Below are 17311 nucleotides of genomic sequence, written 5' to 3' on the forward strand. Positions count from 1 at the left end.
AGTGGAGCCAGCAGTAGAGGAATATCAAAGAAGATAAAAATGCCAGTGCTTGGGTCTTTGCCTGGAAACATGGATCATCTCCCAACATGAACACACACACAGACCATTCCCATTTCACATTGCTACGCCGTGTGCCAACCAAATACCTAACTACCTACCGGTAGGATTTGGTAGGAGGCTGAAGCCAGGTTAGAGAAGCTGCCTGTAGGTGCTCTCTGTGTCCAGGGTTCTAGATCAGGTTAGAGAAGCTGCCTGTAGCCTCTCTGTGTCCAGGGTTCTAGATCAGGTTAGAGAAGCTGCCTGTAGCCTCTCTGTGTCCAGGGTTCTAGATCAGGTTAGAGAAGCTGCCTGTAGCCTCTCTGTGTCCAGGGTTCTAGATCAGGTTAGAGAAGCTGCCTGTAGCCTCTCTGTGTCTAGGGCTGTAGATCAGGTTAGAGAAGCTGCCTGTAGGTGCTCTCTGTGTCCAGGGTTCTAGATCAGGTTAGAGAAGCTGCCTGTAGCCTCTCTGTGTCCAGGGTTCTAGATCAGGTTAGAGAAGCTGCCTGTAGCCTCTCTGTGTCTAGGGTTCTAGATCAGGTTAGAGAAGCTGCCTGTAGGTGCTCTCTGTGTCTAGGGTTCTAGATCAGGTTAGAGAAGCTGCCTGTAGCCTTTCTGTGTCCAGGGTTCTAGATCAGGTTAGAGAAGCTGCCTGTAGGTGCTCTCTGTGTCCAGGGTTCTAGATCAGGTTAGAGAAGCTGCCTGTAGCCTCTCTGTGTCCAGGGTTCTAGATCAGGTTAGAGAAGCTGCCTGTAGCCTCTCTGTGTCCATGGTTCTAGATCAGGTTAGAGAAGCTGCCTGTAGCCTCTCTGTGTCCAGGGTTCTAGATCAGGTTAGAGAAGCTGCCTGTAGCCTCTCTGTGTCTAGGGCTGTAGATCAGGTTAGAGAAGCTGCCTGTAGGTGCTCTCTGTGTCCAGGGTTCTAGATCAGGTTAGAGAAGCTGCCTGTAGCCTCTCTGTGTCCAGGGTTCTAGATCAGGTTAGAGAAGCTGCCTGTAGCCTCTCTGTGTCTAGGGTTCTAGATCAGGTTAGAGAAGCTGCCTGTAGGTGCTCTCTGTGTCTAGGGTTATAGATCAGGTTAGAGAAGCTGCCTGTAGCCTTTCTGTGTCCAGGGTTCTAGATCAGGTTAGAGAAGCTGCCTGTAGGTGCTCTCTGTGTCCAGGGTTCTAGATCAGGTTAGAGAAGCTGCCTGTAGCCTCTCTGTGTCCAGGGTTCTAGATCAGGTTAGAGAAGCTGCCTGTAGCCTCTCTGTGTCCAGGGTTCTAGATCAGGTTAGAGAAGCTGCCTGTAGGTGCTCTCTGTGTCTAGGGTTCTAGATCAGGTTAGAGAAGCTGCCTGTAGCCTTTCTGTGTCCAGGGTTCTAGATCAGGTTAGAGAAGCTGCCTGTAGGTGCTCTCTGTGTCCAGGGTTCTAGATCAGGTTAGAGAAGCTGCCTGTAGCCTCTCTGTGTCCAGGGTTCTAGATCAGGTTAGAGAAGCTGCCTGTAGCCTCTCTGTGTCCAGGGTTCTAGATCAGGTTAGAGAAGCTGCCTGTAGCCTCTCTGTGTCCAGGGTTCTAGATCAGGTTAGAGAAGCTGCCTGTAGCCTCTCTGTGTCTAGGGCTGTAGATCAGGTTAGAGAAGCTGCCTGTAGGTGCTCTCTGTGTCCAGGGTTCTAGATCAGGTTAGAGAAGCTGCCTGTAGCCTCTCTGTGTCCAGGGTTCTAGATCAGGTTAGAGAAGCTGCCTGTAGCCTCTCTGTGTCTAGGGTTCTAGATCAGGTTAGAGAAGCTGCCTGTAGGTGCTCTCTGTGTCTAGGGTTCTAGATCAGGTTAGAGAAGCTGCCTGTAGCCTTTCTGTGTCCAGGGTTCTAGATCAGGTTAGAGAAGCTGCCTGTAGGTGCTCTCTGTGTCCAGGGTTCTAGATCAGGTTAGAGAAGCTGCCTGTAGCCTCTCTGTGTCCAGGGTTCTAGATCAGGTTAGAGAAGCTGCCTGTAGCCTCTCTGTGTCCAGGGTTCTAGATCAGGTTAGAGAAGCTGCCTGTAGGTGCTCTCTTTGTCCCTGTGATGCAGTCTCTCAGCCCTACGTGCCTCTCACCCTCTAACCCTGAGTAAACACGCCGTACACTTACAGTACAGTCCCTGCCAGCTTTGTTAACCTGTTTCCTGTGTTTGGAACTGGTCAATTCAGGAAGTGTGTTTGCGTACATTTGTGTGTGTGTGTGTGTGGGGGGGGGGGGGTTGTGTTGGTAATGCCTCATGCATGAATTCCTTACTAATGATGCCAGTGTCTCTCTCCCTCCCTCTCCCCTATAATGATGCCAGTGTCTCTCTCCCTCCCTCTCCCCTCGAACAAATATTGTCTCTCTATCACACCTTTATTTCCCCAGAAAGAAAATGTGAAGACATTTTTCAAAGACAATACAGAAAGTTTACTACTAATGTTTCTCTCTCTCTCCCCCTCTATCTCTCTCTCTCCCTCCCTCTCTTTCTCCCTCTCTCTCTCCCTCCCTCTCTCTCTCCCTCTCTCTTTATCTCTCTCTCTCACAGCGTCTGATAAAGAGCAGGATGCTGCAGTAAAGCTTGAGCAGGAGCGAGCTGAGATTGTGGCCAAATATGACAAGGTAGGAGCATCCTGGGACCCACTCCTACACCACCAGATGTTTTCTCCTTCACTTGGTCTCCTTACTCATTTAGGTCCTTGAATATTGTCATCTGATCTGCTGGCTTTGGGTCAGCCAGTAGTGTGTGTGTGTGTGAGTTTCCCATATAATTGCCCATCGACCCTGGTGTCTCCACAGACAGCCTTTGTCCCTGGTTTCTAAATTAGCCATTTTAATTTCGTCTGGATGTATAATGAAGCACGCTCATTAAGGAAGGAGAGATGGAGCGATGGAGGGGAGGAGATGGGGGGGGGGCAGGCATTGTGACACTGAGTTTAATTATGTTATGATGTTTGACCCTGATCACAAGAAGAATCCATTTTCTGGGTTCAGCGAGGCAGAACGGGTCCAATCAGAACCATATCAGTGTCACCATTACTGTCGCCGAGTTCTTTAATGGAGTCTGTTATCAAAACAGAACACACAGACAGAACTCTGCTAATAGATGTGGTGTTGAAGTTGATGGTGTTTGGGATTCATGAAGACACTTCTGTGTCTCTGGTGTTTCACTTTGTAATGCTTTCTGTGTTTTTATTTGTGCTGGAATACCAGACACACTCATGTTCTGACATTTATTTAGCGCTCCAAGTGTGTTTTCTTTGTGTGTGTGTGCGTGCGTGTGTGTGTGTGCGTGCGTGCGTGTGTGCGAGTGCGCATTTCCAGATGACGTGGATAACAGACACTGTCTGTTTCTCTCTCAACTGACGTGTCCTTCAAGCTTCTGTGTGTGTGTGTGTGTGTGCATTCATGTTTGTGTCCCCATCCTCTGCCTGAGGACTGAGAAGAGTCTCTTATTCATCCCAGATGTGTGTTTATTTTAGCCGGCTTCTGCTGAAGTGTTGGCTTCAGAATAAACCTTTTAGAGAAGACAAGACATGTATTTAGAGTCCACCTCAAAAGGCTGGACATCCTAACACTGGAGGTTCATATGGTGTGCATGTGTCCGTCCTTACCTCCCAGTTCCAGCACCTTCTCTCTTGCACCATCACAATTTTCTTCTCTCACACTTTCGTTTTCTTGTCGTCCTCCCTCCCTCCTTCCCCTCTGCCCAGGCAGTGTCTGACTCCTCATTTCACACCTGTTAGCTGTACAGACACACACGCACACTCTCAAACACACACACACACACAATCACGACTCTCAAGGGCAGCGTAGTCCGCCTCCGACAGACATCCCGTTCATGAAAAGGTCGATCATCCATGATGGTGTGGTGTTGCAGGGCAGGAGGGCATGGCAGCCATGCGTCTGTTGAGCTGCAGTGTTGCTTCAGCTGAATGCAGACATCTGTACATCATTTGTGGCTTTAAGTGCACCTAGATCTTCTATCTGATTGGTATTCCTGGCGTTACCCACGATGCACTCTGATTGCAGGGGAAGGAGGGAGCCACAGTGGAACCCTGGGAGGATGCAAACTTCGACCTGTACAAAGTCATCGACCGCTTCGGGTTCCTACAGTAAGATTAAACACACACACACACAAACACCAGCAAACAGACTGTGCATATACATCCACTTATATACACACTCCATCACTATCAGTTCTGATATACTGTCTAAATGAGCTCAAGTTGGCTCAAAGTTAGCTTCAAAGCACACTCAGTAAATAATGGCGCATCTTTGAAAAACCCATATCTACAAAGACAAGGGTGTGTTGAGTTTGCAATGTGTGTGCTTGTCTGAGTGTGTGAAGTTAAGTGTGTGTGTGCCAGTGTGTATGTCTGTACGAGTGTGTTTGTGTAAGGCTGTGTGTGCATGTGTGGCAGTAGTTTTGGCAGTGATAGAGGTGGTGTTGCATGGCTCTTAAACAGCAGTGTCAAAACAGAGAGAGAGAGATATATATAAATATATGTAGGCTGGCACATGAGCCAGGAAGCTGTTGGGTTAGCCACAATGACAGGGTACCAGTTCAGTAGCTGCAGCCCAGGAACAGAGCCCCTGTCTGGGGGAACCTGACCAGAGCCCCAGCTGGCTAGGTGGAGAGTAAGAGAGGGGCCCAAGGTTAATGCCATGGTCCTGCAGAATAAGGGGGTAGAGGGTGTGGGAGAGGCCCAAAGGGAAGCCTCAACCTTGGGAAGACATAGAGGTAGGTGTTTCTGTTCTTAACTGACGAGGGCTCATTGAGAGATGGAGACTGACCAACTCCAGCCTCTCTGTGTTTCCTGTGTAGGCCAGGGGTCAGGAGAGGTCACGGCAGTCCCATGGTGACCACACAGGAAGTAGAGACTGTGACTGCTGTCTTCCTTCCTTTAGGAAACCTCAGATCTAATATATGTTGGACTGGTTGTGGAGACTCTTTTTCCCACTGTCCTATCACATGTAGACCTGTTATACTCTAAACGGAGGAATGAGACAGGGAAAGAAGAAAGGACGCGTGAAAGTATTTGGACAGAGCTCCTTGGTGATGTGACAGTTTGCTGGCTAACACAAGAAAAGATGGACAATGTTGAGGCAGAAGCAGAGAACAGATATCCTACATAGACAGCTATGTCAGATTTGATATTTAAATAAGATAGACTTTGTTGGCATCCTCACAATATGAACTGTCGGCAATAGAAGCATTTGAAGCAGTCAGAGAGGAGGAAGGCTATAATCTGTTACTTCCTGTTTGTGTGGCTGCTTACAAGTTTCACGTTCCTCCTCTTTGATTCAAGTCAACAAGAGTTACACAAGCAATGGTCAGGACACAGTTTATATGTTCCATCAGTCCTCATCCTGTTAGGAAAATATTCAACTCAGAATTTAATTAACCATAACCTGTCTTGTTTATGATATGAACCATGGTTACAATGAGGAAACCATTGCATCTTATCAAAAGAAAGAAGACTTTTAACTTGACAGATAGACAGGCTTTTGAGAGCTGCCACCCACCTCTCAAAGTTAAATGTATCACATGTAAATTGTTAAGGATTAGTCTATCTCGTTAAGCTCATAGTCAAATAATGATGTGTGATTTGCATATGTTGAGATGAGGCAGATGTCTAAAAATAAAATGTGGGATGCTAGACATGTAACACCCTTTTAGTTCTAACATCTAATGTTTATTCTCTCTCTCTCCCTCTCTCTCTTTCCCTCTTTCTTTCTCTCCTACCCTCACTTTTCCTCCCACTCTCTTTATCCAGTGAGAATGAACTACCGTCCGATGACTCGGTGGAAGTGAGGGTGAGTGACACCAACTGAAACCCCCCAGGTCCTACTGCCCTGCAGGTTATGTCTGTCCCTCTACATTCCCCTCCATGCACATGTCCTTCACAGCTGAGAGCAAGCAAAGAGTCTGATTCACACAAGGACAATGATCCCTGATTACTATCGTGGAAGTGTGGTTGCTTAGTAATCATGCTGTCTGTATTATCTGTGGACAGTCGTGAGTTCTCTGCAGTCTCCCATGCTGATGGTGCCTTGTTGTCTATTGTTCATCAACAATGTCACCGTAACGAAGAAATATTAACGTGTCACTTCCTGTGGCTACTACAGCAAAAAACCTCCCAGGAGCTGGAGAGGACAACAAAATGGTTGAAGATGCTCAAGAGCTGGGATAAATACAAGAACAGTGACAAGGTGAGAGCCTCTCTCTCTCTCTTCATCACCTCACTCCTTTTACATCACATCTTTCACCACTTCAGCTGTCAAATTTTACATTCCACATTCCTGTCGTCCTCTCCCCCGTCCTTCCTCCCTTGCTTCTCTCCTCTGATAGTAACACATGTAAGGGAGTCTTGCTCTGTCTCCCTGAAGGGCGTTTAGAAGAAGTCACTGTCTCTCTCTCGCTTTTTTAGCTGTCCTTGTTGGTGCCTGATGGGGGTACATCTGCAGTGTTCTAGGGGCTGGGCAGGGGGCTTGTGTTGTGTTCTCCTGACGTCATAGCTAAGGGAGCGTGTTGAAAGAAGTGTGTGACATCCACGCGTCCCTCTCCTCTCTCTTGCTATCTCCCTCTGGCTCCCTCCCTCCCTTCTCTTCATCCCTCTTTGCCATCTCTTTCATCCCCCTCTTTCTGTCTTTCTCCCAACGTCTCTCCTCCTCCCTCCTCTCTCTTTCTCACCCTCTCTCTGTCCCCATCTCTCTCTCCCTCCATCCATCTCTCCCTCCATCCCTCTCTCTCTCTCTCTCTCTATCTCTGGTGTTGACAGAGTGAACAGTGGTGTCTCAGGTAGTAATCAGGTTGTGGTTCGCTGCGTCTCTCCTGAGCAGAGCAAGACAGCTATCCTGGAGAAACAGCGCCAGAACAGCTGCAATGCAGCCACACAACAGGACATCCTCAGTCTCCAGCTGTAGTGGAGAAATAGCTGTCACCAGCATGGTTGTTAGCTAGGACATGAGAGATGACGAGTCCTTGTGAACGGCAAGTTGGAGCCATTCATTATGTTTAGCATTATCAAGTCATAGCACCTTGGTAAAGGTTACTACTGTAAGAGAATCTTTTTACGATAATGTGTAAGGTTATATGGAGTTATTAGTGTCTGTTGCTAAGGTTATAAAAGGTTCTTAGTGTCTATTAGGAGTCTATTAAGTGTGAAGCAGGGCGGGACTGGTCTAGGTCTGTGCGGGGGAGGAGGGTGGAGCAGGGGAGGGGAGGTGAGCAGCCAAGCTGACCAGCTCTGAGCTCTGGGTCCTGGACCGAGGTGGCCCTGAGACAGCCAATCAATGGACCAGATGGAGAGGACTGTGGAGTGCAGTGAGCAGAGAGGACTTTTTCACTGGCGGGGAGATTAGACACACACACACACACACGCAGTGAAGGATGATTAGTCAAACAGATTGTAGTCATTGACTTCCTCATCAGAGCCTAATTACAAGGCTGTCGCCCAGTAGTCACTATGAGCCCCCAGTGTTTTAGCTGCTATAGGGACGATAACCCATTACATGCTCAGGCTGGGCAAGGGAAGACTGCTATAACACACACACACACACACACACAACATCATGCACTCACATGCAGCATATCTACATGATGTAACTCGTGATGTGATTCATGACCTCATTATTACCCTTCACTGGTCATCTGCTGCTACCTCTCCTTTCAATCCATCCCTTTGTTTCTCCCTCCCTCTCCTCCCTCTCTCCATCTGTGTTGACTTGATAAGTCAGGCAGGTACATTAAAGCATGTCGTGGCCATAGATCAAATGAGAGAGAGAGAGAGAGACAGAGAGAGACAGAGAGAGACAGAGAGAGACAGAGAGAGACAGAGAGAGAGAGAGCTGCATATGGCACAGGAGTATCATGACACACACATATTCATACTCATACACAGACACATCTGGTCCAACATGTCCCTCCTTAACTCCCGTCTGCTTTCCGCTGCATAGTAACGTGTTCCGGCAGGCTGATTTTAATAGCAGTAGAAGGACTACTTACTGCACTGATTCACTTTGCTGTTCCTACAATTTGGCTTTTAAAATGTACTTTACTTTCAAAACTGCACCCAACATGTTTCCAATCCTGTGCCAATGGGAGCGATTCCCCCCCTCTGCTTAGTCTCCCTGTGTCCACATCCACCTGCTCACACAGAGCATGGAAGCATGTCTGGCTCTACTCAGAAATCTTAGACACCTAAGATATAAACTCCTTTATATCTAAAGAACACAGCGCACACACAGCACACACACACACACACACTGAGAGATATGCAGAAGATACCACATCCTTATTTCTTGACTTTATCAACACAAGTTTCGGTTAACGTGTTCTTTTCATGTATTCTTTCACTAAGTACTTTGCTGCTTGAATACGATATGAAGAGAGAGTCTGAACTGCGACCCCCAAGCTGCAGGTTCCCTGTGGTCGGGGGGTCAGGGTGTGATGTCGGAAGAGAGCGGGACTCTTTGATGTGATTCCCGGGAATGTGTCCTCTTTGCCCCTGTCACTGCAGCTGTCCCGGAGAGTCTACAAGGGAATCCCCCTGCAGCTCCGAGGAGAGGTGTGGTGTCTGCTCCTCGACATTCCCAAAATAAAGGAGGAGAAGAAAGACTTCTACGAGGTTTGGAGAGAAACGCTCCTGCAGTCCTCCTCTCCCCACCCCTCACCTCTTCTTCCCTCCACTATCCGTGTCATGTTGAACTCAAATAACACACACACACACACGCACACCCCTGTTTACACTCCTGTTCCCCCTCTCCAATTTATAAAATCTCAATGCAGCACAGCCACCTTCATTAAAGCACGGGCCTCATAAAGATTCATAACCAAGTGAGCAAGCACCGCCTTTATTTGATTTTGCAGAGAGCTCAATCATTATTATTGGAGAGAGGGTGTGTGTGTGTGTGTGTGTGTGTGTGTGTGTGTGTGTGTGTGTGTGTGTGTGTGTGTGTGTGTGTGTGTGTGTGTGTGTGTGTGTGTGTGTGTGTGTGTGTGTGAGAGAGAGAGGAAGATGGCACAAGAGGACTTTCTGGGCACAGCTGAGCTTTATTAGAACTCAATAAAAGGTTGTCCGGATGGATGAGTGTGTAGAGTCTCATTCGTCAGTGGACCGCTCTCTCTCTCTCTCTCACACACACACACACTCACACACCTCTGTCTCCCCTGTCATTAGAAGCTGAAACTGCGAGCCAAAGGCATGTCACCTGACATCCGTCAGATTGACCTGGATGTGAACCGCACCTACAGGGACCACATCATGTTCATGCATCGCTATGACGTCAAGTGAGTACCGCTTCACACTGCACACACCCCCCCCCCCCCCACAACTGACCAGCCCCGAGAGATCTAGGAGTCTGTATGGATCACCGGCTGACATTTCCCTAGCTGGAAGTGAGAGAGAACATGTCCCCTTTTTAAGGTTATTACTTCTGCTTAGTGAGGTCGTGTTGACAGCAGGAACCTGGGAGGTCCGTGTTAACCCTCCGTGTGCCAGAGAGCAGCTAGAGTTCACACGGACTGACCAGAAACCAAATCGACTGCCTCAGTATTCAAACATATCTTTGTGACGCGCATGCGAGCCGAAGAGAAGCATGTGCTACTGTGCAACTAGGAGTGGAGCTGTTGTATTTAGTAAGGCTTGTTGCAAGAGTGTGAATATTGATCTGTGTGTGTATGTGTGTTCACAGGCAGCAGGCTCTGTTCCACGTGTTGACAGCCTACTCCATGTACAACACGGTGAGATACACTTCCCCCTCCTCTTCCTCTTTATCTCCTCTTTTCTGTCCCTCTCACCTCCTCTCTCTCACTCTCCTTCACTCGTACTCTCTCCTCTCGTTCTACTCCCTCCCTCTCTCCTCACCACTCATCAGAATCCTTCTTTTCTACCTTCCATACACACTAACGGCCTCGCCGCTCTTTCTAGCCATTGTGTGTGTGGCTCATTTGTGTGTGAATGTGTGTTTGTGTGTTTTAGGAGGTTGGGTACTGCCAGGGTATGAGCCAGATCACAGCTCTTCTGCTCATCTACATGAATGAGGAGGACGCTTTCTGGGCCCTGGTCAAACTACTGTCTGGACAGAAGCACTCCATGCATGGTACAAACACATACCATACGATACACACACTCAAATTCCTTTAGGAAGTCGTTGTACTATACATGTGACACATCCAATGTTAAACTGGGTTCCAGAACATAAACAAAACTGTCCAAACCCTCCGATAAGGACCACTGACACTGCAGTGTTCTATAGAGTATAAACACACACTCTAAGTACAGTACATACACCTTCAAGGATTCATGTCTTGGCCCAGAGAAGAAGGAAAAATGCCATTTAAGGAGAACAAACCCTACAAAGTGTACTGTACTATGAGCAGAAACACATCAGTCAGGCCTAAGCTGTTCATTCACTCTCACATTCATGAAATGCTTTATGATCTCTCCAAACCAATGTGGGCAGACTGAAATATTCACTTTTCATCTGTTCCTTTCTTCTCTCTCTCTCTCTCTCTCTCTCTCTCTCTGTCTCTCTCTCTCTCTCTCTCTCTCCCTCTCTCTCTCTCTCTCTCTCTCTCTCTCTCTCTCTCTCTCTCTCTCTCCCCCTCTCTCTCTCTCTCTCTCCCCCCCCACCTCTCTCTCTCCCCCCATCTCCTCTTCTCCACTCCACCCGCTCGTCCTCCTCCTCCAGGGTTCTTTGTCCCTGGTTTTCCCAAGTTGATGCGCTTTCAGGAGCACCATGACCGCATCCTTAAGAAGATGATGCCCAAACTGAAGCAGCACCTGGTGGGCAATACAGAGTACACACACACACACACAGGCATACACACACAGGCACACACACACAGGCACACGCACACACACACAGGCATACACACACATGCACGCACACACATACAGGCACACACACACATACAAACCAGTAAATCTGTGCAGGGGGTTGGTAAATAAATGACAGCCCTAAGCCTGCTGGTATGGGGGTCTGGCTGAAGAGCAGACAGCAGCCTTTGATGTGGAGAGATTAAAGGGGAATGGAATGAGAGAGAGAACTGTCATGTAGCGCGCACACACACACACACACACACAAACACACAGCCAGCCACTGACTCGACTTTTATTCTACTTGAATGTTAAACCACTGGCTTACTGTCTGATTCACCACCTTTAAACCGATGACACACTCACAAATGATTTGCCTCTGTTGCCAGGACACCCAGGAGGTGTTCACCAGCCTGTACACCATGAAGTGGTTCTTTCAGTGCTTCCTGGACAGAGTGAGTGACCTTGTGAATGTAGCTCTGTCTGCTGTCAGCCTTAGTTCCCCTAATGTGGGTCAAAGGTTGTTCCAAATAGGGATTACAGTATTCAAGATCCTTAGTGTCTGTTTCTCTCTGTTTTTGTGTCTCTGGTAGACCCCCTTTACCCTGACCCTTCGTATCTGGGACATCTATATCCTGGAGGGGGAGAGAGTTCTCACCGCCATGTCCTACACTGTCCTCAAACTCCACAAGAGTAAGACATCTCACCATACTGGGTCATCGCTCCTCATTTTCCCGTTGTAGAGTTACAATAAATCAACCTGCAAGAAATCCTTCCGTTGTTCAGAAGAGTTCGCCATCTTTGACTTGGTTTTGCCTTTTTTCTTCTTGACACGTGCTTGTGTTTCCAGAGCACCTGCTGAAGTTGTCTATGGAGGAGCTGGTCGAGTTTCTGCAAGTGGCTCTGGCCAAGGACTTCTTCTTTGAGGATGACTTTGTGATCGAGCAGCTGCAGAACTCCATGACGGAGCTCAGAAAGTCCAAACTGGAGCTGCCGCCGCCAGGTACCGCCCCGGCATGTGACACACGCGTTCCCACTAACACACACTGTTACACATGTTCCCACTAACACACACTGTTACACATGTTCCCATAAACACACACTGTTACACATGTTCCCATAAACACACACTGTTACACATGTTCCCATAAACACACACTATTACACATGTTCCCATAAACACACACTATTACACATGTTCCCATAAACACACACTATTACACATGTTCACACAAGCACACACTATTACACCTTCTCATGCAGACTTCTGTGCATAAGGTCACACAAGCACAGACTGAACACAGCAAACACACACATGGAAGCAAATCAGTGACATCATGTTTTGAATTTTAAAAAGGTTTGGAAATTCAGTTTGCTCAAATTTGAACAGTAAAATTCAGATCCCAAAAATTCAATCAGTGGTGTTTAAATGTCAATATTTTGTATTCAATGCCTTTTAAAATTCAAAACATGATATCACTGATTTGCTTCCACACGCACACTCACACAAAGCCCTGCTTTCTCGTGACTGTCTAGTAGTGGCACTACAGTAGTGGTATTGATAGTAATGGTAGCAGTGGCCCTGTATCTAATCTTGCTTTATCTCTTTGGCCTAATCTGCCTTTTCTCCCTCTTCTTCCAATCACTGCGCCCAGCCTACAAAAGTGTGGGTGTGAGTGGGGCCCACATCCCCTCCTACAGCAGTAACCGGTGGGCTAACCTGACTGGTGTTCCCTGTTCATTTTCTGTCCATCTGTCCCTGGCTCTGTCAGTCCGTCTGTCTGTCGCCTGTCTGTCCCACAGCCCCCCTCCCCCCCCCCACCCCCCCCTCGCCCTCCTTCCAGTGTTCTCTCACAAACACTCTCACAACCTTCCAGAAACGGCTTTATCTCAACCCGGCTGATTTGATTTGACGTTAAGTTGGAGCTGTGATAATGGCTGGATTCTCTCTTTGTTTCTTTCTCCTTCACACTCCCACTCTCTTCCTTTCTCTAATGGGACACAGATTGTAGCGATGCTGTGTAGATAGTCATTTACCTCTCACTGTGTGCATGAGCGATTATAGACCACGTAAATGAAAATAATAGAATATTTTTAAATCCAGGCTACAATAGCATCCCTCTGAGCCTACTTACAAACCAAACAGTAGAGTTTAGTTTGGTCTCCCGGGTGATGACATGATAATAAGCAGTTCCTTCCCCCGCAGGAGGCTTTTCGTTATCTACTGTATGAAAACCACTTTTAATATTATAGCTTCTGAAAATGGTGAGAGTTTGGGTACAGCAATGTACTTGTTTAACTCTGTATACTTTTGAGGTGTCATCCGTCCCCTAACCTGGCACCCTAAGTCACTTCCTGTGTCCATGGACACACATCACCTGGATGAATCCCCAATGAAGTGGCATCCTCTCCTGTGTCCTCCTCATTCAGAAGACTGGATGGGGTAGAGCTGGTGTAGGAGTTGAACTCGGTGAACTGTGACCCCCCCCCCCCCCCCCCTACACTGTTCCCGGCGTTCCTCTGCGGCGCCCTCGTCTCCTTTCCTTCAGGACCCTGTCCTGTCCAGAGGTTCCCACGTACAGGCTGAGGAAAGGACACAAGGGAAGGAGAACCAGGCTCTCGGTATTGCTCTCACTCATTCAGTCTGAGGACAGAGAAACGCTGTGGAGAAACAGGCGTTCTTTGTGAAAAGACACTTCAGTTTGTGGGTTCAGTACCAGTGTCTACACTTCCTGGTTCCTTTGTAAAGTTCTTCTTGAGTCAACTCCACTTCCTCCTCTCCAGCTGGTCTCTCCCTGTGGTCTATGGTGGTCGTGGATACACCTCTCCTCCAGACCCCCTTACATCTAGTACCACCTTCACTGTCTGTATATGTGTCACCTGTACTCTTCATTTCCTTTAATGATTTAAGATATATTATAGATTTTATTATGGTATAATGTAACTATGACCCATGTCTTTAACATCAACTCATTTTCAACTTTTAACTCTTACATGCTGGTTGTACTGTAGGTGATGGAGTCTTAGATTTTTTAAATCAAATTAATTAGTCAAGTAGTATATCTGTATGACCTTTTAAAGTCTGAGTCCACAACAGCTAAGTACACTTTAATGAAAGCAAGGGGAACTCAGAATTTCAGATTGTACTCTTTTTGAGTGGCATTTCCTAATTGGATGCCTCAAGCACTCTGGGACATAATATCAAACACAATTTCAGATGTTTTATTTTTTTCTGTCCTTGGTTGTTTCGCCTGTGGAAAAGTGGTTTGGTGTTGTCATGAATGTTATTCTCTCTTTAATTTCCCCCCTATTGGCAGTGGTGTTGCATGAGTCAGTGTTACCCCTTTTAATGTCCGTCTGTTTTGAAGAACAAAGCGTCTCCAGACACATGTTGTTTTCTGAGTCTCTTGTCTTCCACTCAGACGTTTCTCCTTTGTATTTGACCTTGGCAGGTAAAGAGGATGAGCTTCCTAAGAAGCCCCTGGGCCAGCTTCCGCCTGAGCCAGCAGCGGTGGTGAGCCACATGGCAAACGGTCAGAGCCACGCCCAGCCCGCCGAACCGGCCAGGCCATCGAGCCCCACCCAGGACCGCCAGAAGGACAGTCGGCCCCCCAGCCGCTCGCGCAGGGACTCCCTGGAGAAACAGGCCCGGCAGCACAAGTCTGACAAGAGGGAGGCTCGTTCCCGAGGGTCAGGAGAGATCCCCTCCGACCCCCGCAAGCCTCCCTCCGCCTCCAACCTCGCCACCCCCGAGAGAGGGGCCACGCCGTCCCCTGCACCCACGCCGTCGCCGCACCCTCACCCCCACCCCCCGGTGGTGGACGGAGCCAAGCCCCACAGCCATGCCACGGCCAACCACAACTCCAACGCTGCGTCCAGCTCGCGCAGGGACATTGCCCCGCGCTGGGTGAAGCCCTCGGAGACCAAGCTGGAGGCAGCCAAGGCAGCGGCGGCCCGGGAGGTCCAGCTGAGCAGGGGGGCTTCCCCGGCCCCCTCCAGCCCAGAGGAGGCCCTGCTGGCTCAACGCCGGCCCCGCTCCAGGGGCTTGGTCCCGGGCTCGGACCGCGGCTCCAATGCCTCCCAGTACGACAATGTTCCTGGGGTGGCCGAGCAGGACTTTGTGGAGGTGCTGGAGTTGGAGCGGCCGCCGTCGAGGATGAGGGGCCCGCGCAGCGAGACTCCCTTCAGCCTTCCGCCCCTCCGCCAGGGTAGCCCCACACGCACCCCGAGCCAGGCAGGCAGCGTTGTCTCCATGGCAACAGGACCCAGGATGGTCAAGCATCCCCTACCCCCACCCTTGTCCATCGACAACCCCGCTGGGGTCAAGACTAACTACGGCCAGGGCCAGTACCACACCCCCCCCCAGCAGTACTCCCCCAGTCGGTCTGCCATGATGCCCCTCTTTCACCCCCCCTACAGCCTCAACCTGGAGCCCCGGGGGGAGGAGAGGCTCTACAGACCCCCCTCCAGAGGCCCCCCGGCCCAGGGCCTGGTGTATGGGGAGCGGCCCTACGGCACCACCGGGCGGGCCCCCCCCAACCTCTCCCCAGAAAAGGTCCTCATGAACAACTCTTATGCCACGTACCGCCGACAGGCCCCAGGCTCCGCCCAGCCTCCCTGGACCACCGCCCCCCAGGAGCACAGCGTCCAACTGGATAGCCCCGGGAGCACCGCCCCCCTCTACCTGCGCCAGCCCACTCACCTCGCCTCCCCGGTGTACCCCCCAGTTGACTACCGGTACGAGGGGCGAAGGGGAGGAGAGCACACCCAACCCTACCTGCCAGAGGGACCAGGCAGGGCTGTAGAGGGGCCATCCTGGGGGCAACAGGTTGACTCACCCACTCGTTCCCCTGGAGGTATGCCCCGCTCACCCAGCTTCCAGAGAGCCCAGATGTCGCCCGTCCAGGAGTTCACCTTCCCGACTGGCCCCGATGGCCTGCTTCACTACAGGACACAGTTCCAGGAGCAGCAGCCCACCATAAGGCAGCAGCTCCCCCCTAGGTTTGGAGGACCACACTACAGGCACGCACAGGAGGCGTTTGCCATGCAGGAATCTATGTTGCTGTGAGAGAAAGGCAGAGGAAAAGGGGGAGAGAGACACTGAAAGTGTAGTCACTGACACTGTGGCAAAGACAAGCAGCAGTCCTAGCGTTATAAGGTATTTTTTTGTGCTTTCTGTGTGACGTACGTATTGACTAACAGTCATACTGCATCCAAGTTGCAGGATACCAGCTTCTGACATTTTTACTGATCACTTTTAAAAACTGATTATTATTTGTTTTGAATGTTAAATGATTAACAACAGGCATTGCAGAATATATCTTCTTAGAGTCTAAAATGTACAGTTAAAGATTTTTTTGTTTATATACTGAGTTATTTAAACTATAATTAGCAGGGGACTCTTCTCCTGGCGAGACATACTCAGTAATGTATTTTTCTTTGATCCACCTTTATTTTTTTATGCATTAGATCCAAATATCTACTTTAGAGGTCAATTGACTCTATATGCTTGTGAATATCTTATTTTTCAAAGAGAAGAAACAAAGCTATGTCAAAAAAAAATATTATGTGACAGTGAAAATTTAATCACTGTAATATATAAAAAATTATGTTCACTTCAATTCAATTTTGAAGCTGCTCAACTGTACAACAGTGAGTTTTTAAATTTTGGAATTTATATTTTGTTGAGATTATTTTGCAGTCGATGACAGAACTATGACGATGACAGAAATTACAGATCACTGCAACTTCTTTCTGTGTCCCTCGTGAAAAACATATGTTTGAGTCCTTACGGTCAGTTTAGGCTTAAGTCTAAATCCTATGTTAAGCGATAAAGTCCAAACAACAGTGACCTTGTTTGTTGCTCCTGAATTCCACCATTGTTCCATTTTGAATCTAGTTCTCTTCTGTAAAGGTTTACAAAAACATAGATTTAAATATTTCGGTAGTTGACAGTATTTTCCAGTCTTTCAGCCCATTGGAAGTGGCAGCCAGCATTATGGGATAGATGGGGATTGTGCTGATATTAAAGCACTACTATTACTTGTACTTATCAGATTGACATCATTATCATTCACAACAGGTCAGTGGCACTTTCACTCTTATATTAAGTCATTCCATATATACATACCTTTGCGCATTTGTGTGTAGTCACATAATTCAATTCTTAAACAGCTACTACCTTTTTGGCTGTACTTTTTTAATACACTCCATACAGAAACAGTAGTGATACTGTTTTATTATTTAAACATGCATTCCCTGAGGCATTCCTTTTTTTTGTTAAAGAACTAATTGCAAGATGATTGTCAGGTCATTCTTCAGAAACTTTACTTAATAAAACGTATGGGGTTTTAGCTTCTGATTGCCTGTGTGTCAATGTATGTGCGGTAACAGGGCTGTGGTGGTTATTTTACATACTGAATGTTCAAATTTTGGTCTTTTGATGCCAACAAATGTATTGTGGTTCTATAGTAG

General features: G+C 48.2%; 1 protein-coding gene across 4 annotated transcripts in view; it reads left to right on the forward strand.

Annotated features, from left to right (window-relative positions):
- usp6nl (USP6 N-terminal like) overlaps positions 1–17196 on the forward strand; it is a 34745-nt gene extending 17549 nt beyond the window's left edge. For 3 of the 4 annotated variants that reach the window (XM_047022960.1, XM_047022956.1, XM_047022959.1), the window contains 13 exons: positions 2560–2633; positions 4044–4126; positions 5792–5831; positions 6144–6227; positions 8537–8644; positions 9197–9306; positions 9711–9759; positions 9998–10118; positions 10710–10804; positions 11227–11292; positions 11431–11530; positions 11688–11840; positions 14290–17196. In XM_047022960.1, coding sequence (XP_046878916.1) covers positions 2560–2633; positions 4044–4126; positions 5792–5831; positions 6144–6227; positions 8537–8644; positions 9197–9306; positions 9711–9759; positions 9998–10118; positions 10710–10804; positions 11227–11292; positions 11431–11530; positions 11688–11840; positions 14290–15905 — 2699 coding nt within the window. In that variant the 3' untranslated portion in view covers positions 15906–17196. The remainder of the gene's footprint in view (positions 1–2559; positions 2634–4043; positions 4127–5791; positions 5832–6143; positions 6228–8536; positions 8645–9196; positions 9307–9710; positions 9760–9997; positions 10119–10709; positions 10805–11226; positions 11293–11430; positions 11531–11687; positions 11841–14289) is intronic. The other variant, XM_047022957.1, reaches the window with a different exon arrangement.
- The last annotated feature ends 115 nt before the right edge of the window (positions 17197–17311 follow it).

The sequence above is a fragment of the Hypomesus transpacificus genome, chromosome 7 (assembly GCF_021917145.1).
Source record: "Hypomesus transpacificus isolate Combined female chromosome 7, fHypTra1, whole genome shotgun sequence".
In the NCBI taxonomy this organism is placed as follows: domain Eukaryota; kingdom Metazoa; phylum Chordata; class Actinopteri; order Osmeriformes; family Osmeridae; genus Hypomesus; species Hypomesus transpacificus.